Source organism: Sceloporus occidentalis, unplaced genomic scaffold (genome assembly GCF_023333645.1).
Source record: "Sceloporus occidentalis isolate IW3139 unplaced genomic scaffold, rSceOcc1.0.p SCAF_41, whole genome shotgun sequence".
In the NCBI taxonomy this organism is placed as follows: domain Eukaryota; kingdom Metazoa; phylum Chordata; class Lepidosauria; order Squamata; family Phrynosomatidae; genus Sceloporus; species Sceloporus occidentalis.
The window spans coordinates 3529291-3556003 of NW_028317021.1; the positions used below are offsets into that span (position 1 = coordinate 3529291).

The window sequence follows — 26713 nt, forward strand, 5'->3', positions numbered from 1 at the left end:
GATATTTCAGTATGTATAGCTGAGACATGGGAGTGCCATCACAACTGATAGTCCTCATGAGAAATCTGTACTTAGGACAAGAAGCTACTGCTGGAATAGAATATGGAGAAACAGAATTGTTCCCAATTGTAAAGGGGTCAGACAAAGCTGCATCCTTTCACCCTATCTGTTCAACTTGTATGCAGAAAATATCATACAAATAGCAGACAGAAGGAGGAGGAATGAAGATAAGAGGAAGGAATATCAATAAGTTAAGATATGCAACGACACCATACTACTTGCAGAAAACACTGCAGACCTGAAACAACTATTTTAAAAGATTAAAGAAGAAAGTACAGAGGCAGGCTTGCTGCTGAACATAAAGAGGAAAAAATGACCACAGAAGATCTACACAAATTCAGACTAGACAATGAGGAAATTAAAATAGTAAAAGAGTTCCCTTACCTTGAGTCTAACATTGATCAGAATGGAGACTGCAGTCAGGAGACCAGAAGAAGACTGGGAATGGGGAGGGCAGCTATGATTCTAACTAGAAAAGATCCTAAAATGTAAAGATACACAACTGAGCACGAAAGTCAGAATCGTACAAGCCATTGTTTTCCCTATTACCATGTAGGCATGCAAGAGCTGGACAGTGAGGAAGGGATATAGGAGCAAAGTCAATTCATTTGAAATGTGGTGCTGGAGAAGAGTGCTAGGGATACCGTCGACAGCCAAAAAGACAAACAGATGGGTTTCAACCCTTAAGTCTCCCAAAGAGCCAAGACGATAAAGTTGAGGTTGTCATACTTTGGCCACAACATGAGAAGGCATGACTCATTGGAAAATACAATAATGCTAGGAGAGGTGGCAGGATGTTGAAAGAGAGGAAGACCACACACATGTCAGATGGATGGACTCTGTTAAGGAGGTAATGGGCATGAATTTACAGGACCTAAGCGGAGAAGTGGAGGCCAAGGAGTCTTGTAAATGTCTCATTCACAGGATTGCCATGAGTTGGGATCGACTCAAGGGCAGTTAACAACAACAACAACAAAATAGCTGGTAACCCTGTTACATATCCTGCAGCAGTTTTACTGGGATGAGACTCCTAAACTATTGTAGGTGCTTTGGTGCATGTTTCTAGTTGGGTGCCTATATGACTCTGTCAACTTGGCTTCTCCTAATTTGTCTTATAATCCAGTGATAGCACCTCATCTTGAGAGAAGACAGGCCAAAGCCCAGGGGCAGTGCTTTGACACACTAGGTTCAATCCCTAGCCTCTCCAGACTGGGCTTGGAAAAACTGCCTGAAACCCTGCAGAGCAGCTGCCAGTCAGATCATGCTGGGCAAAATTTTCCTCATCCTTCCTCACTCCGTATTCCTCGTGTGTCAGGTTTTGAATTCAGATTGTACACCTGAGGGTAGGGCATGGCTCATGCCCTTATCTTTGTGAGCAAGTCACTGTGGGAACATTTTTGGCAAAGGGGTGGGGTAGAAATACTTGACACAGATGGCAACAATAACAGAAAAACCAGTGTCTCAAAGTAAATCAATAAGCTCTTGTTTTGTACTTAGGAGCACAAGGCTTGGAAATAATTTATTGAAAATTAAACGCTTTTGCTGAAACACGTGAGTCTCAAAGATGCTGCTAGAACGTTTCCTTCTTAGTTAATTAACAGATTAAATTTTACTTTTCACAGAAACAAGGTCGACAAATTATTTTTTAAATTTAACATCGGAACTCTACATTCGAGTTCTTGCATTTCGAAACTCATATCAGACAATTTGTGCCCTTGTCCAATATTATCTACTAGGAGCGGGGCAGGGTGACATCTTTCAGATGTTGGACTCCCAGTGCCATCATCTAGTGGGAACCAGGTTTGGGACGAATAGTTGTTGCAATACAACAACTTCTGGAGGGCCATCTCTTGTCATCTCTGATTGGCAATACTTCTCCGGCAGTGAAAAGTCTTTTCCATTACTTCCTACCTGTTCATTTTACTTAGAGAAACTTGAAGACTGAAAATGCAAAGCAGTTGCTCTGCCACAGAAGTGGGAAGCTACCAGAGGCAAAGGGGTTGCATTAGTTCTCCATGAGACCTGGAAAGGGGCACACCCAGAGTAAACCCTCTTCTAAAAATCCCCCCACATGCCCTTTAGGAGGTGTGGGGGACATTTTAGCCTTTCTTTTTGGAGCCCTGAACCATTTCAGGCTCAGGAGAGGCCTTTTTTAAACAAGTCAATTATTGTGAAGTCAAAGGCTTTCACAGCCAGCATCCATAGTTTTTTGTGGGTTGCCAGCCACAAATGCAGGCGAAACGTCAGGAATAAATCAATTGTTGTTCCATTCTTCTTTTTACAAAAAGGCTTTTCCTGGGCCTAATATGACCCCAGACTCGCCACCCCCCTAAAATATGTCAAACTGCCCCCAAATCTTCTAGAGAGGGTGCTTGGAGTCGTCAAAGGGAACCTAGGGGCCCCGGTGAACACACAAATGGCCCTATGGGTTTCATTTTGCCCACTTCTCCTTTACCTTGTGAGTCGTGGCATCTTCCCATGGAGGATGGACTTTGCCTTTTGCAGATCTTGCTGGATACAACTATTCAAGTCTGAAAAGCCATTAATGTAATATATGGTGTCCTCAAACAGGTAATGCTATGAGCCAAAGTACTTTTGAGGCTTATGATTAACATGAAGACTTAATATATGTTTATGCTTGGCTGGGCCCCAGAAAGGGTAATTTTGTCTTTAAACAGGTTCAGTTTATGAATAATAAGATCTGAACAAGCATTTATTTGTTCTTGATTGCATTTAAATCACCAATTATGAGTTACATGCGCTGCTTTTGCCAATTTACCAGAAATGCGTTTAAAAGCATTCTAAATGTGCAAATGTAGGAGGGTGTGTTTCCTTGTGGCCACCTCTAGCCACCCAGGAATGTGAGTAACCTCAGGCAAAGAGAGAGAATTTCTCCTAGTCAGCAAAAAATAATAATAATAATAAAAATATAGAATATTAAAGTAAAATAAAAATCACTTCAAAACTAAACAGATCTACTACTCCTAGTTTCAAATTATCTTTTTAAAATATCGTATTTATTAAATTTAAAACGCAACATACAAAAAAGAATGCTAAACACTTAAAAATACCCCCCAAAATTGCATAACACCAAAACAACCAAACATAGCACTGGATAAAGCAACATATAAACCTAGTTCTCTAACTTAATCGAAAAATATTACGTCTGAGAGCTACATTTGATCGAGGGTTGTTTGATTTTAATGGATTTACCTGATTCCAGATGAAACAAGGAACCTGATACAATTTTGTAGTCAGAAATCTGGACATTGCTGGGCTTGCAGTATGTCTTGAAAAAGAAAAGGATGTGTTTGACCACATATGTACCTTTGCGAAATGTGCAGAATACACAGCAGCGTATGTTTTAAAAATGCATACAAACACATGCTAATCAGTGGGGAAATGTGTCTATTTGGAAAAAACGCCTCCCCCCAAAATCTTATCCAATTCTAGATTTTAAAAAATGGGAGGAGATTCACAGGGAACTAGCACAGGCCAGACTTAAAGCTGGGGAAAGGAGGAAATCCATGCAAGCAGACTTTTCAGATCTATCCATTCCTGGTACCATCCCGGAATACTCATTTTGTCTTGTCTTTCCTAAGGCATTATAAATAAGACAGAAAAGCAGAAATATTGCCTTTACTGTCTGGATTTTCACATAGTAGCTGTGTTGGCCTTACAACAAAATAAAGCCAAATCCACAGTCCACAAAAGAATGAAACCTTTATTGGCTATCCAGAATGCACAAAACACATCATGCAAGCTTTCAGAGCTATGCTGGCTTCTTCGTCAGGCAAAAGATGTTATAAAATCAAACAGGAGTTTCAATAAAATGACAGTGATCCCAAGAGGAGTTACTTCACTTCACTAGTAGAGTTTAAATTTTACTCTCCTTTTGCTGCCTCGATCCCCAAATGACCAAGAGATCCCTCCAAACCAAGTGAACTACAGCAGAGACGACTTCTGTACAAAACGTAGGCCTGTGACTCTCAAGACCTTTTCATGATTTCTTAAATATCTTTTGCCTGATGAAGAAGTCAGTGAAGCTTCAAAAGCTTGCACGCTGTGTTTTGTGTATTTGGGTTGACCAATAAAGGTATCACTCTTTTGTGGGTGTCGGCTTTCATTTTATTTTGGATTTCCCAGTTCTTCATAAATGGAGGCATCAACTAGACACCCTTGAGTTGCCTTTTTCCTAAGGTGAACTGGGGCAGACTGTCCCCATCCTGAGCAGGCCCCATTCATCCCAGTGGCACTTCCTACTAGACACTTCCCTTGGGCTTTTTTAATTTTTAAAAAAAGGTTGCCTTGCTCTGTTTTGCATGAGCACTAAATTGTAGGTGTGGGTGTCTCTTTTCCCAGACACTCCAACCTTAGGGGTTTCCAGTGCAGCCTGCAAACTGCTCCAACCAGAGCGCATGCCTTCGAACAAGCTTGGCCTCCTCGGATTTTTCCCCAGGTTAAAGTAGGTTTCAGTAAGGCACTGCTGGTTAATTTTTCTAAGTGGTGTCTCGAAAGGGAGATGCAGCGATGGGGAGACTGCCCTCCAGTCATTTTGTGTGCCGAGCCCGAAATGTGCTGAGTGAGCTCATGCAAATGTTGTGTCGTGGAAAATGCTTAATGCAGGAGACGAGATGAACGAGAGAAAAAGAGACAGAGAAATATCAGAAGGAGCAGACTCGGTCGAGCAGCACCTAATCACAGGATTCCTACACAAATTTGTCCTTGGTGTGTATGGGAGACAAACAGAGTCTGGAAAAATGAATTTTTTAGAGTACGCCTCCCAAAATCCCTCAGCCAGTATGGGCTTCAGGGAGTTGTAATCCAAAAACATAATTTTCCCAAGGTCTGAGTAAACAGGAGCCGTAGCTTAGGGCTGCATCTGCACTGCAGAGTTTAGGCAGTTCGACACTGCTTTAACTTGCCATAGCTCAGTGCTATGGATTGCTGTGGTTTTGTGAGACAGTTAGCCTTCTCCGTCAGAGAGTTCTGGTGCCACAACAAATTACAAATCCCAGGATTCCAGAACATGGAGCCATGGCAGTTAAAGCACTGTCGAACTGCATTATTTCTGCAGTGAAGATGCAGCTTAGTGCTCAGGTTGTTTCTTTAGTACAGCGATGGGCAACCTGGGTACCTTCCAGATGTTTTGGACCACAGCTCCTGTATGTTCCAGCCAGCCTGGTCAGTGGTTAGGACCTCATGGGAGAAGTCAACAGAAACATCTGGAAGGCACCAAATTGAGTCAATCACAGGCTAGGCAATGTTTGGCCCTCCAGATGTGGGCCTGGAATGCTCATCAGTCCTAGCCAGAATAACAAGTGGTGAGGGATGATGGGCACTGCAGTCCAGTGACAGGTGGAAGACCCCCATGTTTGCTGATTTGTCTAGGTTAGTGTTATTCAGCACTGACTGGCAGTGTCTCTGCAAGAACTCAAGAAAATCATATTTCCCCAGACTTACCTGGGTATACTGTGGATTGAAATAGACTGCAGGCCTGTTTCTACTGACTGAAAAGGAAGACCTAGTGAGCACAACACTAATGCTTCTAAGTACACATGAGTGGGATCCTTGACAGATACATCCATGACCACCAAACACAGAGCAAATGGGTGCAAAGTGGAAAGGAACATATTGACACAGAACCATTGATTGATTGATTATATATTGATTTGATTTATATCCCACCAAGATCGGGACTACCAAGACTAGGACTAAGAAAGCTAGAGTAGCATAATGGTTTGGGTGTTGGACTGTGATTCTCGAGACCAGGGTTCACTTCCCTACTCAACCATGAACCCCATGGGGTGACCTGGCCACATTCCCTCAGCCTCAGGGAAAGGCAATGGCTAACATCATCTGGACAAACTTTACCCATAAAACTCCATTAGAGGCCTTAGGGTGACCTTAAGTCGGAAATTGACTTGAAGGCGAACAGCAACAAGAATGGGGCTCAAGGCAAAGAAGGCACAATTCACAAATAAGATTAACTTTACAAAGATACCAATGCAAAGCACCAAATATTATAGATGTAATTCCTTATTTATCATGGAGTAAGCGCTCCTTATCCACAGATTTCTTATCCATGGATTTAACCATCCACAACTTGAAAATATTGCAAACGATTATAAATTCCAAAAAGCAAGCCTTATTTTTGTCATTTTGTATAAGGGACACCATTTCACTATGCCATTGTATTTAATGGGGTTTGAGCATGCATGGATTTTGGTATCCACGGGAGATCCTGGAACAAACCCCAACAGATACCAAGGGCCCCACTGTATTTGGAAAGTTGAATGAAAAGCACAAGGATAAGAAAAAGACAGCACCTTTGCATTAAAAGCCCCTTTCTCAGAAGCCAGTCAATTTCCAGAGATCTGGAAGAACTGTAGTTTTGTGAAATATATAGCCCTCTCTGTCAGAAAGCTCTGGTGCCACAACAAACTATCATTCCCAGAATTCCACAGCATTGAAACATGGCAGTTAAAGCAACATCAAACTGGATTATTTCTGCACTGTGAATGGACTCTGAGAAGGCTCTTTCTCATATCCTCACTATATATGCTTGAGGAACAGAGCAGGACAGAGTCCTCTGAAGATCAGTAAACTTAGAGAAATACTGGGGGTGATCCCATGGTCAGGAATACTAAAAGCGAAGGGAGTTCAAGACGGATGGGAGTTTCTCAAAGGAGAGATACTGAAGGCACAATTTCAAACAGTTCCAATGAGGAAGAAAAATGGGAGATGTCTCAAGAAGCCAGGATGGATGACTAAGGAACTTTCAACTGAGCTAAGTTTTAAACAGAGCATGTATAAGAAATGGAAAAATGGGGAAATCACCAAAGAGGAATTCAAACAAATAGCAAGCAAATGTAGGGGTAAAGTCAGAAAAGCTAAAGCACAGAATGAACTCAGGCTTGCTAGAGAGGTTAAGAACAACAACAAGGGCTTTATTGGATATGTCCGCAGCAAAAGGAAGAAGAAGGAAATGGTAGGGCACTGCATGGAGAAGATGACAAAATGCTAACAAAAAGCAGAGAAAAGGCAGAATTACTCAACACCTTCTTTGCCTCAGTCTTCTCAGAAAAGGCAAAGGTGCTCAACCTGAGGATAATGGAACAGAAGACAGAATAGGGGAATTTCAGCACAAAATAAGTAAAGAGATAGTACAGGAATACCTTGTTAATCTAAATGAATTTAAGGCGGGTTACAGACCGCCGCCGCTTGGTCTGCACGGGAGCCGTAGCACCCACACCGCGCGGCTCCCGCGCAGACCAAAGAAGAAGCTCCAAAATGGAGCTTCTTCTTGCGGCGCCTCTGTGATGTCGCGAGGCGCCAGGGGCGCATTCGCGACGTCACAGACGCCACGACACGTTCAGATGCACAGCGTCCGATACATAAAGATGGCACCGGCCGTGTGGAACGGCCAGCGCCATATTGTACAGACAGAGTCCGTATTAGAGCCAGGGGCGTCTAGAAGAGACGCCCCTTTTTTTGTCCCAAGTGGTGGTTTGTAACCCGCCTAAGTCTTCAGGACCAGATGAACTACATCCAAGGGTATTAAAAGAACTGGCAAATGTAATATCGGAGCCATTGGCAATAATCTTTGAGAACTCCTGGAGAACTGGAGAAGTCCCAGCAGACTGGAGGAGGGCAAATGTTGTCCCCATCTTCAAAAAGGGAAAAAAGAGTATCCCAACAATTATCACCCAGTTAGTCTGACATCAATAGCAGGAAAGATTCTGGAGCAGATCATTAAACAGAGAGTCTGTGAACATTTAGAAGGCAATGCCATAATCACAAAAAGTCAACATGGGTTTCAGAGAAAGAAGTCATGCCAGACAAATCTAATCAATCTATCTATCTATCTATCTATCTATCTATCTATCTATCTATCTATCTATCTATCTGTCTATCTATCTATAAAATTACCAGCTTGTTAGATGAAGGGAATGTTGTGGATATAAGGTTATCTTGATTTCAGTAAGGCCCTTGACAAGGTTTCCCATGACATTCTTGCAAACAAGCTTGTAAAACGTGGCTAGACAAGGCAACTGTTACGTGGATTTGTAATTGGTTGACCGGCCGAACCCAAAGGGTGCTCAACAATGGCTCCTTTGCATCCTGGAGAGAAGTGACCAGTGGGGTCCCACAGGGCTCTGTTCTGGGCCCAGTGCTATTCAACATCTTTATCAACGACTTGGAGGACAGAATTGGGAGCATACTTATCAAATTTGCAGATGACACCAAATTAGGAGGAGTAGCTAACACCACAGAGGACAGGATCAAAATTCAAAATGACCTGAATAAATTAGAAAGTTGGGCCACAGCTAACAAAATGAACTTCAACAGGGAGAAATGTAAGGTACTGCACTTAGGGCTGAAAAATAAAATGCACAGATATAGGATGGGGGACATCTGGCTGAATGAGACTACATGTGAAAGGGATTTGGGAGTCCAAATAGACCACAAGTTGAACATCAGTAACAATGCAATGCGGCAGCTAACAAGGCCAATGCGATTTTAGGCTGCATCAGTAAAAGTATAGTTTCTAGATCAAGGGAAGTAATAGTGCCACTCTACCCTGCTTTGGTCAGGCCCCACCTGGAATATTGTGTCCAGTTCTGGGCACCACAATTTAAAAAGGATGTTGAAAAACTGGAACATGTCCAAAGGAGGGCGACTAAAATGGTGAAAGGTCTGGAAACCATGAGGAACGACTTAGGGAGCTGGGGAGGTTTAGCCTGGAGAAGAGAAGGTGAAGAGGTGATATGATATCCCTGTTTAAATACTTGAAGGGATGTCACACTGAGGATGGAGCTGACTTGTTTTCAGCTGCTCCAGAGACTAGGACCCAGAGCAATGGATGCAGGCTCCAGGAAAAGAGATCCCATCTCAACATTAGGAAGAACTTCCTGACAGTGAGGGCTGTTCGACAGTGGAACACACTCTTTTCTCAAAGTGTAGTGGAGTCTCCTTCCTTATAATAATAATAATAAAATTTTATTTATATACCACTTTTCTATAAATCAAAGCGGTTAACAACATATACATATACAATATAAAAGACCATCAGAATACAAAACATCATAAAAACAAATTACAGCAATAAAACCACATCTCATGCCAGCTCAACAATGCTGACGAGGGGAGGGGGAGCACATCGGGAGTCAGGAGTCAGGGGTATGCCTGCTCGAAAAGGTGTGTTTTTAACCCCTTCTTAAATTGGTTCAGTGAGGTGGCCGAGCGGAGCTCGTCGGGAAGCGAGTTCCAGAGGTTGGGGGCCGAGGTAGAGAAGGCCCTCCTGGTGGTAGAGCTAATCTGACCTCCGGAACTCTTAACAGTTGCTTCCCGGTTGATCTGAGTGTGCGGGGCGGATTGTACGGAGAGAGGCAGTCCTCCAAGTACCCTGGGCCCAAGCCATTTAGGGCTTTATAGGTAATAACCAACACCTTGTATTGCACCCGGAAGCGAATAGGTAGCCAGTGAAGGTCTTTAAGGACCAGTGTTATGTGACTGGTCCTAGGTGTATTAGTGACCAGTCTTGCCGCCATATTCTGCACCAATTGCAGCTTCCGGGTATGGTACAAGGGTTGCCCCATGTAGAGCGCATTGCAGGAATCCAAACGAGAGGTTACCAGAGCGTGTACTACCGTTTCAAGGTCCCCCCTTCCTTGGAGGTCTTTAAGCAGAGGCTGGATGGCCATCTGTCAGGGATGCTTTGATTTGGATTTCCTGGCTGGCAGGGGGTTGGACTGGATGGCCCTTGCGGTCTCTTCCAACTCTATGATTCTATGATTCAAAGCCTATGCAAACACAGGTCTTCCGACAGTCTAAATTAAGTAGTCCAAATCCTCTAAATTAACCTGGGAGTGAACTTTAAAAAAAACAGAGCTCAGATGGCTTTAATATGGGCTTCGGTGAAGCTGTACAATCTTTTCCCAACCTTTTGCCCTTAGCAACCCATGCCCATCTTCCAAAAGCTTCTCCTTAACGTTGTGGAGGCTTTCTTGGGGTTGTTGTGTTGTCTTCTCCCCAACCCTGAATGCATGGAAGAGCAGACTCATGTTTGTACCTGGCCCCATGCCAATCAAACTTGTTTTCTTTAATGTCAGGTTCGGGTATTGGAGCTGCCATCCAAGACTTCAGTCTATACCTTGAAGCCAGAGGCAGGTGCCAAACTGGGCATGCCCATGTGTCTGAAGATGTGGCAGGTAAGCCAACGGGATCTTGCTAATTATGAAACCTTTCCCCTTGTGTGACTCATTTTTAAAAAATATATGTATACAGAATGCATGAATCATTTCTTCACTCGAAGGTTTTTTCAGTGGTTGGTTATTTTTTCCCTTCCTTGATTGATTGTCAGAAGCAATCAAGTAATTATGCTATTAAGGCCTGGAGGGAAGCGGGAACATCCTTCGTGTAACCGCTGGAACTTTCCATGTTTTTTTTTATTATTATTTATTTTGGAAGGAGATGGTGTGAGATATTTTGCAAATGCTCTCTGTGAAGGTGAGCATGGAGGTGCTTGCATGTTGAGCAGTATCCAGTTCAGAAAAATGACAATCAGACATAGTTGGGTTCAGGCATTTGTGGTCTGGAACTCAAAACAGCTTCGGTTTATTTGGAATTACCGCTCTTTGATTTCTTTGTCTTCAATCTGGTTTGAAACAAGAACAGTTATCTACCTTGCACCCATGTGGAAGAAACTACGATTGTGGTATTTACCACACCCCTGAAAAAAGCCAATTTGTGGTTTAAAGATTTCATGTCAGTCATATATATCAGCATAAATGAGTATATATTTATGAGTATTTATTTTAGGAAGGTCTTAAACCACTTGCTTTTAAACTTTGTGGCAATAAATGTTAGTACACATGTTTGTGGAGTGTCTGTGGGATTTGTTTCTGTGTTAATTTGATATTATATGTTTCATCCTGATACACTGATTCTGTTTTTCATCAATCAGTCTTGAGCATGACTATATTTCAAATGGTGGTGTGATGGTACAGTCGGCCCTCCATATCCATGGAATCTTTATCTACGGATTCAGCCATCCATGGTTTGAAAATATATTGTTGTTAGCTGCCCTTGAGTCGACCTTGTCTCATGGTGACCCTGTGGATGAGACATCTCCAAGTGTCCTCTCTAACTGAGTCTAGCCATCTGGTGTGCAGTCTACCTCTCGTTCTTCTACCTTCAAGCTTTCCCAGCATTATTGTCTTTTCTAGGGAGTCATGCCTTCTCCTTATGTGGCCAAAGTACGACAGGAGCCCTGGTGATGCAGTGGTTAAGTGCTGGTTCTGAGTTCGATCCTTCAGGGCTCCAAGTTGACTCAGCCTTCCATCCTTTCGTAGGTTGGTAAAATGAGTACCCATCTTGTTGGGGCAATTGGTTTACAGATTGTAAACCGCTTAGAGAGTGCTCAGAACTGTGAAAAAGGTAAAGGTAAATGTAGTCCCTTGACATGAATGTCTAGTTGTAACCAACTGTAGGAGGTGGTGCTCATCTCCGTCTCTAAGCCAAAGAGCATTGTCCGAGGACTGCTCTAGTGGTCATGTGGCCAGCATGACTGCACCGAATGCTGTTACCTTCCCACCAAAGTGGTACCTATTCATCTACTTGCATTGCATGCTTTCAAATTGCTAGGTTGGCAGAAGCTGGGACTAGTGAGAGGAGCTCATCCCATCATGCAGCACTCGGGCCTCGAACTGCCAACTTGCTAACCTTACGATCATCCGAACTGGCGTCTTCACCACTAAGCCATCACATCCCTTAGCACTGTAAAGCAGTATAGAAATGTAAGTGCTATAGAAATGCAAGTGCTATCATCTTGGATTCCAGGGGTATTTCCGGCCTGTTTCGCTCAAGGGCCCATTTGTTTGTCTTTCTGGCTGTCTACAATATCCTCATCACTCTTCTCCAACATCACATCTCAAATGAGTTCATTTTCTTTTTATCTGGTTTTTTTCCCCCACTGTCCAGCTCTCACATCCATACATCGTAATTGGGAATACTATGGCTTGGACGAATCTAACTTTGGTGCTCAGTTGTATATCTTTACACTTTAGGATCTTCTCCAGCTGTTTTATGGCTGCCCTTCCCATTCCTAATCTTCTTCTTATCTCTTGACTTCAGTCTCCATTAAAATATATGATGAATGTATGTTCCAAAAAGCAAACCTTGATTTTGCCATTTTATATAAAGGACACCATTTCGCTTGCATTTAATGGGACTTGAGCATCCACAGATTTTTGTATCGATGGGGGAGTCCTGGAACCAAATGCCAGCAAATCCCAAGGGCCCAGTGTATAGTCCATGAACTCAGGCAGCTGTGTTGACTCATATCAACAAACCAATTTGAACAGTATTCATCTTCACCGTGAGCAGGTTTTGTGTAAAGCTAATGGGTCTTAGCTGCCCATTCAAGACTGAGTCATGAACATATTTTGCATCAAAAACAGGGACAGCTTGCAACAATCTCTTGTCACTTGGAAAGCTCATCTCTTCTCCTCCACTTCCAGCTACTGTGAGAGTTGAAGTTAAACTCAAAGGGAAGAGATAAACCTGAGGCTGGTGACAGAAGATAGCATCCTCCTTGCTGATCAGAAAGCTACACTGTGATGAGCCCTGGTTCCACTGCACCACTGCTTTCAAGAAAACATTTGCTTAATGAATATTTTTCTCACTGTATCTACATATGACCATTTTTTCTGCCACGTTTGATGACTGTCGAGGAAAGAATCACTGTTAACTAGCAAGGAATGTACATTACAGGAGTTTATATAAAGTGCTTATTGCTTTTCCAGTTTGTACACGCATTCCTGTTTGTTTTCATCATCATTGCACAAGCTCACACCTCTCCTGGTGGGAAAATGAAGGCAAGACAGTCCCTTGCATGTATGTGTACAAATTCAGCCCTGCCCAGTTGGCAGTGAAAGAGTATGACTTGCATGGGACCCGTTGATGTGCATCACACTGTGGCATGTCTGTATCTAAGGTGGAAGGCAGAATATATTTTCTGCCCTTGAGCAAGAACAGTGAGTGAATGCCTTGAAACGAAAACAAGGTGGCAGTGAGGTGTTTTCTCTATTTCTCTAATGAGAATGTCACTTAGAGTTCTTAAAACATTACATTCTCTGCCAGTGAACAGCACTCAAAGTGCTCAGCAGCACGTGCCGTATTACTAGGATTGCACCAAGGGTGGGAAACCTGTGGTCCGCCAGATATTGTTGGACTGCTGCTTCCATCAGCCCTGACAAGCACAGCTAATGGTAAGAGATTCTGGGAATTGCAGTCCCAAACAGATGGAGGGCCCCAGGTTGCTCAAGCAAACCTATGCAGTCCAGTAGCATTATGGTATGGCATCAGTGTTCATGAAAACAGTTGGCAGAAAATCTCTTCCAAAACATTTTTTTTACATATTTGAATCCCAGTTGTTGGGGAACAACAGAAGGAGGGTGGGTATTTTTATTATTATTTCATGTCTTTAATTTATATCCTGCCTTTCTCATGACATTAGTCTCAAGGTAGCCTATAACATAAATAAAGCAATATGCAGGTAAAGCAATATGGAATAGAAAAAATGAGAAATTTAAAACCATTTTCAAAGCATTTAAAATATACAGTTGGCCCTCCGTATCCACAAAGTCAACCATCCATGGCTTTAAAATATTTCTCACTAAAATTCCAAATAACAAATCATGATTTTGCCATTTTATAGAAAGGACCCCATTTTACTACACTACTGTATATAGTGGACTTGATCATCCACAGATTTTGGTATCCACAGAGGGTCCTGGAACCAAACCCCAGCAGGTACCAAAGGTCCACTGTAATCGTGAAAATAAAATTAGAGCCTTTCAGATCTTTTGGTTCCCCTGCTCCAAAGTAGACAGTGTGATGTAGTGGTTTGATGATGTAGTAGGAACCAACATGATGTAGTGGTTTGAGTGTTGTACTAGGACTCTGGGGATCAGGATTCGATTCCCCGCCTGGCCATGGAAACCCACTGGGTAACCCGTGTTAGGGTCACCATAAAACAGAAATGACTTGAAGGTACACAACAACAACTCCAGGCACCACCTCTGTTCCAGTTCCATGGTGCTCCTAACCTTCATTCATCTGTCAAATGGTTTCTGTCGTGGGCACTTTCCCAAGGGAGAATATTGCTTTGGGGGCCATTAGAGTAGGAACAGGGTTGTACATGCAAGGGTTCTTGCAAGGATATTTTCTTTCCTGTCCTTTCTTTCCCAAGGAATAATCTCACTGGCAAGAGGACCACCCATTGTAGTTAGAGAAACTATTCCTAGAGTGCATCGTATAACAACGTGGATGTGAGATAGTAGTCTGAGCAGTCAGTACGTGACTTGGTCTGTGAGTAACCTTCCCCAGCCTGGTGCCCTCCAGATGTGTCAGACCACATCTGCAAGGGCCATGCTGCCTGGGGGGGATGGTGGGATTTGTAGTCCAGCCCATATTGGGGAGAGGCTGGTCTTGAGTATCAAATAATCATTCCTGAATAACTCCCTCTAACTTTTTCTTTGGCTTTTTTATTTGTTTGTTTGTTTAAAATAAACTAGGTAGATAAAATGCTTAAAATTTAACAAGTCAGTTTTGAAAGAAGAAAAGTACTGCATTTTTGTACTTCAATAATATATTTGTGGTTTTCCGTGGGTGTGGTGGTGGGGGAGTTTGAGTCCTCTTTTTCTTTTTCTTTTTTGCTGGGTTTTCTCCTTTTAAAGCCATAACTGAACAGCAATTTGTTTTTAAATTTGTGTTGATTTGGGTCTTCACTCACATGGCAAGTCTTCCGGATTTTACAGGGTCATTAGTCAACTGGCCAGCGCAATGATGAATATTTTCCTTAAGTGTGACATGTAATCCAGTAACGTTCCTTTCTTTGAGTTATTTCAGAGGCTTAAATAAATTGGGTGACTGCCCAGGGTGCCAAGCCCTTTGACCTGTGGCATCATTAATCAAAACATCTCTCAATTGGTTACAGTGGGACCCAGACCACTTAACTCTTTGGGAATCAGTTCAGTAGAATTTGGAAAGACCAACACACACACACACACACACACACACACACACACACACACACACACATGAAAAAGTTGACGATGATTTTTGGAGAAATGATCCATGCATACCCTTGTCTTGAACATTTTCTTATCGGGAGAGGGCAGACTGTTTGCTCCAAATGAATGAAATATAACTGAGTGGGGGTTGAATGTGGAATAGTACGATCATTTAAGGGGGAAATTGTTCTGATAAAGGGTTGGAAAGATGTTTGACCTCACTTTGACTCCATCTACGATCGCATTCTACCCAGACTGTTTGGTGAGGTCCAAGACGGGATTAAGTGGTGAATATTTATATTAAGTGCCTGAAATAATCAGTGTTGATGCACTTATGATACAGTGCTGGAGTTGCTATTGCAATTGCCTTTTCCATACCTTCAAATCTACCCACACATGTCCAAGGGAGATAAGTCACTTTGGAGATTCAGAGTGAGGGCATTGCAGATTTTACTACAGTTTTCTAATCCTGTGGGGCTGTGGGCCTTTTCCTGGGCTTGCTTGGGTCTTTCTTTGGTGGGGGTTGAGATCAGCACACATACCCTGTCCTGATCCATCTGTGCTGTGCTGTGTTTCTCATCAGCCCAGCCTTGGTTCCTCTCCTTTCCTTCTGGCCGGCTACGAGGATGGATCAGTGGTTCTGTGGAATTTGTCAATGGGGAAAATGCTGAGTCGACTGGCATGTCATCAGGAGCCAATCATGGGCCTTGACTTTGACTCGGAAAAGGCCAAGGGGGCCTCTGGCTCGTCTGAGAAGATGCTTTGCGTCTGGAGGCACAGTGAGCAGCAGAACCTGGAGGTCAGTGCCATGGCCCCCTCGGTGCCATTTGTTCTGTTCTGCACTAACAGTTTGATAGACTGAAACAATATTTGCCATTGTTGCAGATCCTGAACTAATTAATCACAGACTGGTTATAAGCTACAAGACGTTTGCCTTTCGGGTGGCCTTGGTTCTCTCCCCTCCTTTTTGCCTTCTCTCCACCCAAGTCTTTCTGGAGACCCTAAGGGGATTTAGTGGTACCCAGGGGCATCACTAGGGGTGCAGGGGATGTGGTCCTCACCAAGTGACAACCTATAGAAGGATGACACCACTGCTCCCCAAACATCTGCCTTTTGGAAGAAATGGGCTGTGGCGTTCCCCTGTGTCCCTTTACAATGCTGGAAGAGATGGTGTGAATGGGGCAAGGCTTAGTGGGAAGAGTAAAGTGAGCTCTCAGGTTTTTTAATAATAAAGGTCTTGGGTTTTTAATAATAAAAATAGGACATCTTACCACATTTTCACTTTAACCACATGAAACTATATACCTGTAAATACATTTAGGCTGTTCGTATGCTATTGTTTATGTTGCAACTCTTGCCATTATGTTCAGTGACATACGGGAATTACAATTGACGAGTAACATTAGCACAAAAAAATATGACCAAGGATTCTGTATGGTGTGGTATGGGAGGGGGTCAATGGGGGTGACACCATGAGTTACGGCACCAGGTGATGCCATCCCTAGTGATGCCACTGAGAGCACCAGGCGATTCTAAAAGAATGATGCAAAAATAAAGCTGAACTTATCCGGTTTTGCACCATTCCTTTGGAATCACCCCGTATCTGAAACCAGAGTGGCTTGCAGGGTCTATAGGTCCCCAAATCTCCAAACCAGAAGGCTGACTGGAGGATTATGGCAGTTGTAGTCCAAAAGAACATTTTCAGTCTCTGCTGTACCTTTCTATGTATTGTGACCAGCCTACTACATGTGGTACTGTATGCCTTCTTTTATTTGAGCAAAAGAAAACCAACACATCTGGCACCATGGACCCACAAGCAGGTGTAGGGCCTTCCATGGAGGTGAGTTAGGGACCTGGTTGAGAAAGAACAGGCACCCCCATCTTCCTTTGCAACCTGCGAAGAAAATGAGGAGTCTTTCAAAACTACACATTACAGTTCTTTGATTGCACTTGAACTGCCATGGCTTCATCCTATGGAATCCTGGGGTTTGAATTTTTGTGAGCTAGAAACACAGAGGACAGACAGACTTCTCTGTCTCTCCTCTTCCAGACGGCTAAGTCGTGGTTTTTGTAGGCTAGTAACTTTTGTAGACTTATTGGGAAAAGCGAGTTATGACTTTTTTTGGGGGGGGAGTCTTGGCTGAGATGTTTGAGCCATTGTTTGGGGTGCTGCATAAATCTTCTGTTATTTAAAGGGCAGTTTACATTATGATTTTGGAAAGTGTTTATTACTTTCTCAGCTTTTATTATTTGGATGTTGTCTTGAGGACATCTGGCTGGACTTCTAAAAACCTTCTATATACAAAACATGTGCACTCCACATTATACATGTTCATGCATGAATCATTTCCCCAAGCTGCATTTAAATAACTCACCATTTGCTGCGGGGTTTTGACGGGTTTTAAACGACAATGATGAGTGCATTTTCTCTCGCAATCCCCCTTCAGTGCCTGGTGCAAGTTACTCTGAGGTCAGAACAGGGTGCCCACCTTCAATAGTGTGCCTGGGCACCTTCCTTGTTCTGACTTCAGCAGCAGTGGTGCGGGCAGCAAACAGGGCCCACATGGGAGGGCAGCCACCACTGGGGAAGAGAACCAAAATCCCACAAGGTAGGGATAAATTTGGGGGGAATTCAGGGCCAGAATACACTGGCAAGTGTAGATGAGCCCTAGGAAGGAAAGTCCAGAGCCTGGGAACAGTCACCAAGAAGGCCTGCTGCTGTGTTTTCACCAAATATATGTGTGAAGGTGGTGAGATGCAGAGCAGAGCCTCCCCTGAAGATCTTGAAACCTGAGCAGGCTTACATGGGAGAATACAGTCCTTCAGAGAACTTGTTCCTGAGCAGTTGTAGACTTATTGGAAGCATTGCACAGAATCATAGAATTGGAAGAGACCCTAAGGGCCATCCAGTCCAACCCCCTGCCGTGCAGGAACTCACAATCAAAACATCCCCGACAGATGGCCATCCAGCCTCTGTTTAAAACCTCCAAAGAAGGAGACTCCACCACTTTCCAAGGGAGTGTGTTTCACTGTCAAACAGCTCTTACTGTTTGAATTGTCATCCTTGTCCATGAGTGTGTTTGAGGGAGGAAAGGCAGGGATGTCTGAATCAGTCTTCTAGTCTTAATTTGTCCAACTTCAAGGAAACACGGGCTCTTTATTTTTTAAAAAAAATCCACTTCTAGAATTATTGTGCTTTTTTATCAATAGCAAATGGCTTCAGGTTTATCCTCCCCCCCACCCGACTTCACTTTGCCATCTGTTCTTGAGGGGTACCCAGTAACATAAGAGAGAGAAAAGGTCTGGTGGGATTTCTATCCTCGGTGATCTGAAATTAAGTCTCAGCTAGGCTTCTTTGGACATTCCAGTCTATAATGGGAAAGTGAGTATATTAATATGAAAGCACAGTGTGTACAGTGTTCCAGTCCACTGAAACAGCTGCTTCATTAAGGCATCTCCCGAGAAGCCAAGGTCACCTAATGAGCGCAAATGGTAATGGTCACAGCCCTAATCTGCCCATTGAGGAAAACCGTGCCAATGCCAAGAGGTTAAGTAGGGCTTAATGAGGGGCAGGACTCTCCGGCCTTCTCCTGCAGGAAGACTCCAGATGACAAGCAGGGAGGTTTGGATGTTGCATTTATTTACTTTTTTAAAGTGAAATCCCTTGATCTTTCTGTGTCAGCAGAGCTGTTAGGCAGGCGGCACAACCCTTGCAGTTTTTCTCCAAAAATGTTAATGCATATTAAGGGATCGTTTCCACTCATGTCAAGCTGATTCCCCCATCCGTAGGGAAAAGCTCAAGCAGGTAGCGGATTAAGTTTTTAAATGTCCCACCCTATGAAAATTCCCTGCAGGTGGAGGACTAGCACAAAGGGAGCCTGGCCTTTAGCCTGAGGTGCTACCTTTCCCCTTAGAAAGAGCTTTCAATGGGGAATTCCATTCAGATATGGGGTTACCTTTCCACGCACACGTACTCAGGCACTCTGCAATACTACAGTCTTGAGAGGGTGTCCGATTGGTCTTTCCCCTCTGTGCTGGAACTGGCTCCCACTTTCTAAAAGACACATTTAGGCCCAAGGGGAATGGGAATAACAATAAAAATACCAAGGGGCATGGACTTGCTTGTCTGGAGCCCATGGGAGTTGGTAGTCCAACTTATCTGTAGAGTGAGTGCCAGGCAGTGGAAGGACGGTGAATTCATTTCAGTTTTTCTAGTTGCTATGTTCCTTCAAGTGCACTCAGACTTCTGGTGATGCCATTCTAGGGTTTTCTTTACGCAATTTATTATCCACAGGAGGGTTGCCATTGCCTTCCCCCGAGGGTGAGAGAGTATGACTTGTCTAAGGTTACCCAGTGAGGTTTACATGGCTGGGTGAGGATTTGATCCCTGATCTCCTAGCATCCTAGTCCAGCACTCAGACCACTGTACCACAGGGGTTCGTCTTAAAAATCCCAGGCTCCAGAGTTCGTAAATTCAAAATATTTCATTCACTCCAGGCCCTGGCTGGTAGGGTTCTAGTAAAAAAGAAAGCATGTCTCACAAGTCTGAAGGCTGTTTTAGATACTGTGGCTTGGAGTGATTCTGGGGCTTTTGGGTGCCACTTTGGTTTGAACCCCTCTGCCCACATATGTGTTTGTTGCCAGTTCAGGAAAAGATGCCCCTTCCATTCTTCTCCTCCTTCCTCCCGCTCCATCTTTCTCCCTGATGGGATCAATAATACAAACCAGATGGGGCTTTTCCTTGACATTCCACCATTCTGAGGTAATGGCCATGTTTGAAAAGCCACTCAGTGGCACTTTATTTTTATCCGGAAGCTGCTGAAGAGGACTCTTGCTCAAAGCCATGATGCAAGAATGGTCTGGCAGCACTATTCCAGTGTGAAACGACAAGCAAGTGACACTAAACTCTTCTTATCCCCATAGGGTATGGGGGAGTCTGCACTGGGCACCCCAAGCCCCATTGGGGAGACCGCCTCTGCCAGGGACCAGAAGAACCGGTTAGGCCAAAAGGATGTAATGAAGGGGTCCAGGGGAAAGGTTTTTCTTATTTGTTGGAACCTTCCTCAAGTACTCAAACATCAGATTCCATTATATATCTGGTTATGGGCATGCAAGCATACTCCTATATCTTCTCACCTTGAAGTACACATTTCAAAACATCCCATCCAGAATTCCAAAATATTCCAGAATCCAAAATTGTCCACATAGGTGTCTGAGATAAGTGACACCATGGCTTTCTGGCAGTTCAGGGTACACAAACTTTGTATCATGTCCAAACTTATTTTATAATATTGTACATAAAATTATCTTCAGGCCATGTGTATAATAAGATGTATATGAATTTCATGTTTAGAGCTGAGCCCCATCTCCAAGATTATGTGTATCCAAATATTCCAAAATAATAATAAAAAAAACCCTCCAACATTCAAAACACTTCCAGTCCCAAACATTTTGGATAAGAGAGACTCAATCTGTATATAATTCGTTAATGATGACTTAACAGCATCATCCCAAATTCTGCAAGACCACTTTGGCTCAAGAGAAGAGACAGATTTCCACACATCTCTGCCAGCTCCCAGATAATGAGCTGAAAGTAATTTTAACCAGAGGAGACACATCAGAATCCATAGGACTTCCATAAGTGCTAACAAACATGTCCTCTTCATTTCAGTGGGTCCACTCTAGCTGGACTGAAATTCAAGTTAGCACCATGCGTTGAAGCCATTACTGTTTATAGTAAGGGGACCAGCAACAAAATGTTGTAGCACAGAATGCGCCTGTTCAATATTGTAGGAGGCATTGCCCTTTTCCAGCAAAATCTATTCTATCTCCTGCCCCCCCCCCTCCAAATTTGGATTCTATGCCTACATTTGATCCTCCTTCAGGAGCTGTTGGGTTCTTGCCAACCAGTCAATACGTAGAAGTGATTTCATAAAAGATCCGTATAAGATCATCTGACATCTTAACCTGTCATTTGTCATCGTTCATTGCCATTAGGTTGGTTTTTATTTACTGCAGCCCTATGGGTGAGACAATATGTGTGTTTTGTGTGCCTTCAAGTCATTTCTGACTTATGGCAACCCTAAGGCCAACCAATCATGGGCTTTTCTCAGCAAGATTTGTTCAGAGGAGGTTTGTCTTTGCCTGAGGCTGAGAGAGTGTGACATTCCCAAGATCACCCAGTGGGTTTCATGGCCAAGTGGGGAATCGAACCCTGGTCCTCAGAGTAGTAGTCCAACACTCAAACCAAGAAAGCCTGTCATTGACAATCTTGCTAAGGTCTTGCAAACTCAGGACCATGGCTTGCTTGCTTGAGTCAATCCCCTTTAGGGCAGTTTTTCTCTTTTCCTACTGCCTTCAACTTTACTGAGCACTATTGTCTCATGGTATGTCCAAAGTACAATGGCCTCAGTTTGGTCATTTTAGCTTCTAGGAGAGTCCATGCCTGATTTGCTCTTGAACCCATTTATTTGTCTCTTTTGCAGTTCATGATAGGCACAAAATTCTCTTCCAGCACATTTCAAACAATGTGAAGTTGATTCTCTTCCTGTCAGCCTCCTTCACTGTCTAGCTTTCACAACATAGAAATCGGAAACACGCTGTGCTTCTTTTATTTTTTAAGGCTCGTCTTCTTTTTTGCTGGAGGCGCAAGGCAAGTAGCTACTAGAAACCAAATCTTCTTTTTTTAAAATGATCACTGCACATGGGAAGATTTATTGTTCATCCCCTCAAAGGCCAATCCTATCCCTCATTTGCCTAACACGCTGGCCTGTCAGACTGGACGTGACTCTTGCAGTCCATGATTAGAATGGCTTTCCCATCTGTGCCCCAGTGGAAGCAAAAACACTTTTTCATGCTCTTCTTTGCCATGGTGACCCAGTAGATCCTTGGTCTCCGACTGGTGGATCATGATCATTGCTGAGCACAAGTGGGTCTCAACAGCAGCACTACTGCCCTACCAATCTGAGGTGGGAAACTGTGTCCCTCTAGACATTGCTATCCTGCAGCTACATAATCATTTACCATTGGCTATGCTGCCTACGATTGCTGGGAGTTGCAGTCCAACATCTTCAGGGCCATAGTCCCCACACCTGTGATAAAAATAGGAACCCTGGTGGCACAGTGCTCACAAACCACAAAGTTGTGAGTTCAGTACCAGCCAGGGGCTCAGGGTTGACTCAGCCTTGCCTCCTCCTGTAGGTCACTAAAATGAGTACCCAGCTTGTTGGGGGCAATTACCTTACATATCGTAAACCAGTTAGGAAGTGCTTAAGTGCACTGATAAGCGGTATAGTAATGTACTTGCTATTGCTTGTTATTGCTAAAAGTATGTAGGGTTTGACTTAGGCTCAGCCTTCTGATGGTGGAGGGCTCAACATAAACATTTGTGACAGTGCTTTGGAGTTTTTGAGTCATTATGTGTCAAACCTCCATTGACTAATCCCTCTTAAATAAATAGATATGCTCCAGATTAAGGAATGGGTGGATAGTCCCAGTGCATGATAGTTGTTAAAGTGCTGGACTGTGACTTTGGACTAGATCCTGATTCAAGTTTCCATGGATCCATGAAGCTTACTGGATGACGCTGGGCCAATAATTCTCTCTCAACCTGATCACAGAATCACAGAATCCTAGAGTTCGAAGAGACCATAAAGACCATCCAATCCAACCCCTTCTGCCATGCAGGAAGACACAGTGAAAGCACTCCCAACAGATAGCCATCCAGCCTCTGTTTAAAAACCTCCAAAGAAGGAGACTCCACCAGCTCCAAGGCAGCCTGTTCTGCTATCAAACAGCTTACTGTGAGGAGGTTCTTCCTAATGTTTAGGTGGAATCTCTTTTCCTGTAGTTTGAATCCGTTGCTCTAGGTCCTAGTCTCTGGAGCAGCAGAAACAAGCTTGCTCCATCCTCAAGATGGCATCCCTCCAAATATGTAAACATGGCTATCATATCACCCCTTCGCCTTCTCTTCTCCAGACTAAACATACCCAACTCCCTAAGTCACTCATAGGGCTTGATGGTTTCCAGACCCTTCACCATTTTGCTTGCCCTCCTCTGAACACAGTATTCAAGGTAAAGTCTAGCCAAAGCCAAATAAAGTGGCACTATCCCTTACTGGCTTGTTGTGAAGATACAAAAGGAGGAGGACAACCATGTATACCACCTTGAGCTCACATGAGGTGGGATTTGAAGGTAACTAACAAATCAAGATGGCAGTAGAGATGGCTTTTGAATGCTCAGGTTGGCTTCCATAGGGATGTGCCAAATGTTAAGAATATTGGGAGGCATTTTCTTCATGACACCTTGTCTTTGGCTGCAAGAAAGAATAATTCCCTAGTCTTGTCCTCCACCTCACTTCCATCTTATGTTTTCCATCATTTTTTGTCTTCTGCAGCTCCAGCAAGTGTACCATCTCACCAATCCTGGGATCGCCGAGGTGACCCTCCGCCAGGACCAGAAGATCTTGGCAACGGCTGGCTGGGATCATCGAATCCGGCTCTTTGGCTGGAAGAAGCTGAAGCCTTTAGCCATCCTGGACTACCACACGGCAGCCGTCCATTGTGTGGCCTTCTCTGACCACAGCCAGCCCAGTGAGAGACTGATGGCAGCTGGTTCCAAAGACCATCGGATCAGTGTTTGGTCAATATATAATCAAACATGAATGGGGCTGACCAGAGTTTGCAGTTTAAAGCAGAAACCCAAGTGAGGCCATGAGGAGAGGGAAGCATTGGCTCTCATGTAGGTGCTTGTGACATCTTGATATTTGTGAATTGGACAGCAAGTATCAGCAAGTCTAACTCTAAAGTTCAGTACCAGTTTAGAGTTTCAGAAGCCTTCAGTCCCTGTCTGCCTTCCTTCTCTGGTCCCTGCTTGCCTACCTTCTCTTCTCTGCCACTCAAAGGGAAATGTGGCCACCTGGGCTGATTTTGTGGCTCCCAGGCCCAAAATGCACTCTAGGGGTTGTGGGGGTATTGTTGCCAAATTTCCCTACTACTTGGGCCATTTTAAGGCCAGGAAAGGCCTTTTAAAAAACCAAAGGAAGTAAACAGAGAGTGATTTCTAGGTATCTCTTGGGGGTGTTTAGGAGGGCACTTTTTATGGGTGGCGCTGCCCTCCAAGGTCTCCTAATGCTGCCCTTTAGCTTCCTACAGATGTGCAGTCCCTCCACATTCATTGCTTTCACCCAGGTCCTGTGTCCACATCCCCAATGAATGTGGAGGGACTGCTGCATTTCCAGGGGGCTGGAGGAGCTACTGTTGGAAGGAGGGCTGGGAGGTCTCCTTCCACCAAGCCCACTTAGACATGCCCAGCTCTGAATCTACCACCCCCCCACCCACCCACTCTACAGATGCAAAACATCCTTTTGCAACACTTAACCCTGCTGGGGAAAGAGCGTTTTCTTTTTTCTTCTGTGTTCCTCCTTAGCTGTCTTCTTAGGACTGTCTTTAATTTGTTCACACTCCTGTCAGGTTTGAGACTTAAATCAGCAGCCAAGAATGTGGTAGGGGATGGCCTCTGGCGTTTGTGAATTTTGCTGTCTCTTGTCACCTTGAGCTTTGCAATTAATCAGGAGAAAGGGTGGCTGGGTGGGAAAAGAAGCTTTTGCCAGGGCTACAGGCGCTGCTTGCAAAAGCCCTGTTTTGAGAGCCACTCTTAGAAAGCCTGACCACTGTGGGTTAGAACTCAGCGATCCAATGTCTCCTTTTCCCTTGGAGACTTCAGAGTTCATGGTGTACGTGTGTGGGGTGTGAACTGGGCAAACTGGGGACATTGTTTTCTTCAGCATCTCTGGCAACAAGAAGAAAAGATTTTTGTCCAAATTGCAGCAGTAAAACAGCGGCTTTTCGTTTTTGTTGTTTGCTCAGTTAAAGCAAAATTAAATTTTGCATACATTTGTATGCTCTCCAAAGCTCAAGATCCATCCCATGGTGTGTTTGTGGCGGGGGACAAACAGCAAAAGGACACATTTTGAGATGACAATGTAATACACACTCAAAAACAGCATTCATTCTCAGAAGGAAAAGTGATTTTTTTGAGGGAGGGTGGCTTTTCTTTTTGTCTCTTATTACAGGAAACAGTCTCAAGGTAATAATAAAGAAGTACACCCATAATGCTTGAAGCCATTACTTGTTCATCATATTTTTTTATTGTTATATCAAATTTATCGAACATGTTCATACATCTAAACATAACATAACATGAGCTACGAAAGCTCATGCTGCCAATTTCTTACTTTCAGTTAGTCTCAAAGGTGCTACAAGATCTCTCTACATAACATAACATCACTTAACATAAAAAGAGCATATATAAAATAGGTCAGACAAGAAATACAATAGAAAAAGAAAATTAATAAACCAATATGTCACACCATGCAATAAAAGTTGCTTGTCCTTCTCTTCATATTCTATCTTTCCTTCTGATCTTCCTTTACTATTCTACTATGGTATTCATACAGTGCAGATAAATTTTTTCTGTCTTAAATATTTTGATCAAACCTAGATTCAAGTAGATTTACAATATTATTATTATCATCATCATCATCATCATCATCATCCTGTATCTCGTCTTTCTCCCAATACAGGGACTCAAGGTGGCAAATATTAACTCTTGTTTAATCCTTAAAACCAATAATTGATCATTCTCCCCATATATTACTCAAGTATTTCGGTACTGGTTTCCAATTCTCTACAAATTTGCCTAAGCTTTCATATTTCATTAAGCATGCCATGTTTGTCTGATTCAGCAATCTCAAGTAATTTTAGCAACCAATCTTGTATCATCTTATGCTGTGCAGGAGTCTGCACAGTGCGATTGTAAAAATGCTTACTTTACAGGCAACAAAACCACCAATGCAACACTATTAGCAGAATCAGGGTTGGGTACATGGGGAGGAGACAGGGTCCTATTTGGCCCCTGTGCCACCCAAGCAGGTGGCATATGCCAGGAAAGTGACTGCTACATGGCTGAAAATGAAGCCAAAGGTGATTTTGAATGTCTGGTTTTGGCTTCACAGTGACCAGTTATGGGGTTTTGTGGCAAAGGAGGTATTTCTAGCTCTGTTCCAGGAGGGTCTTTTGACATTTTCGGGGGCAAGCTTTAGCCGCACCAAAATGGCAGGGTTGTGGGGACCTTGGAGGGACCTAGGGTTGTAAAAATGCCTCTGGGACAGTCCCCTGTGGGTCATGGGGTACCATTTTCCCACTCCTAATCTACAGCAATAGAAGGCATTGGATATATAGAACAGTTTGCATCAGTCAACTTAATCATTGGGTTTAAAAATGCACAGACAAACAAATGCAGGTTGAGTCTCCCTTCTCCGAAATGCTTGGGACCAGAAATGTTTTGGATTTAGGATTTGGGGCGTGTGTGGAATATTTGCATATATGTAATGCGCTATTTTACAGATGAGTCCCAAGCTGAAACATGACATTCATTTATGTCTCATATTCACTTTATACACATAGCCTGAAGGTAATTTTATACAATATTTGTAATAATTTTGTGCATGAAACAAAGTTTGTGTACACTGAACCATCAGAAAGCAAAGGTGTCACTAGCTCAGCCACCCATGA

At 43.4% G+C, this 26713-nt stretch overlaps 1 protein-coding gene across 4 annotated transcripts in view; it reads left to right on the forward strand.

Moving 5' to 3' along the window:
* GNB1L (G protein subunit beta 1 like) overlaps nt 1-25252 on the forward strand; it is a 77356-nt gene extending 52104 nt beyond the window's left edge. For all 4 annotated transcript variants that reach the window (XM_089489956.1, XM_089489955.1, XM_089489957.1 and 1 more), the window contains 3 exons: nt 10176-10274; nt 15724-15939; nt 23536-25252. In XM_089489956.1, coding sequence (XP_089346082.1) covers nt 10176-10274; nt 15724-15939; nt 23536-23802 — 582 coding nt within the window. In that variant the 3' untranslated portion in view covers nt 23803-25252. The remainder of the gene's footprint in view (nt 1-10175; nt 10275-15723; nt 15940-23535) is intronic.
* Nucleotides 25253-26713: the final 1461 nt, after the last annotated feature.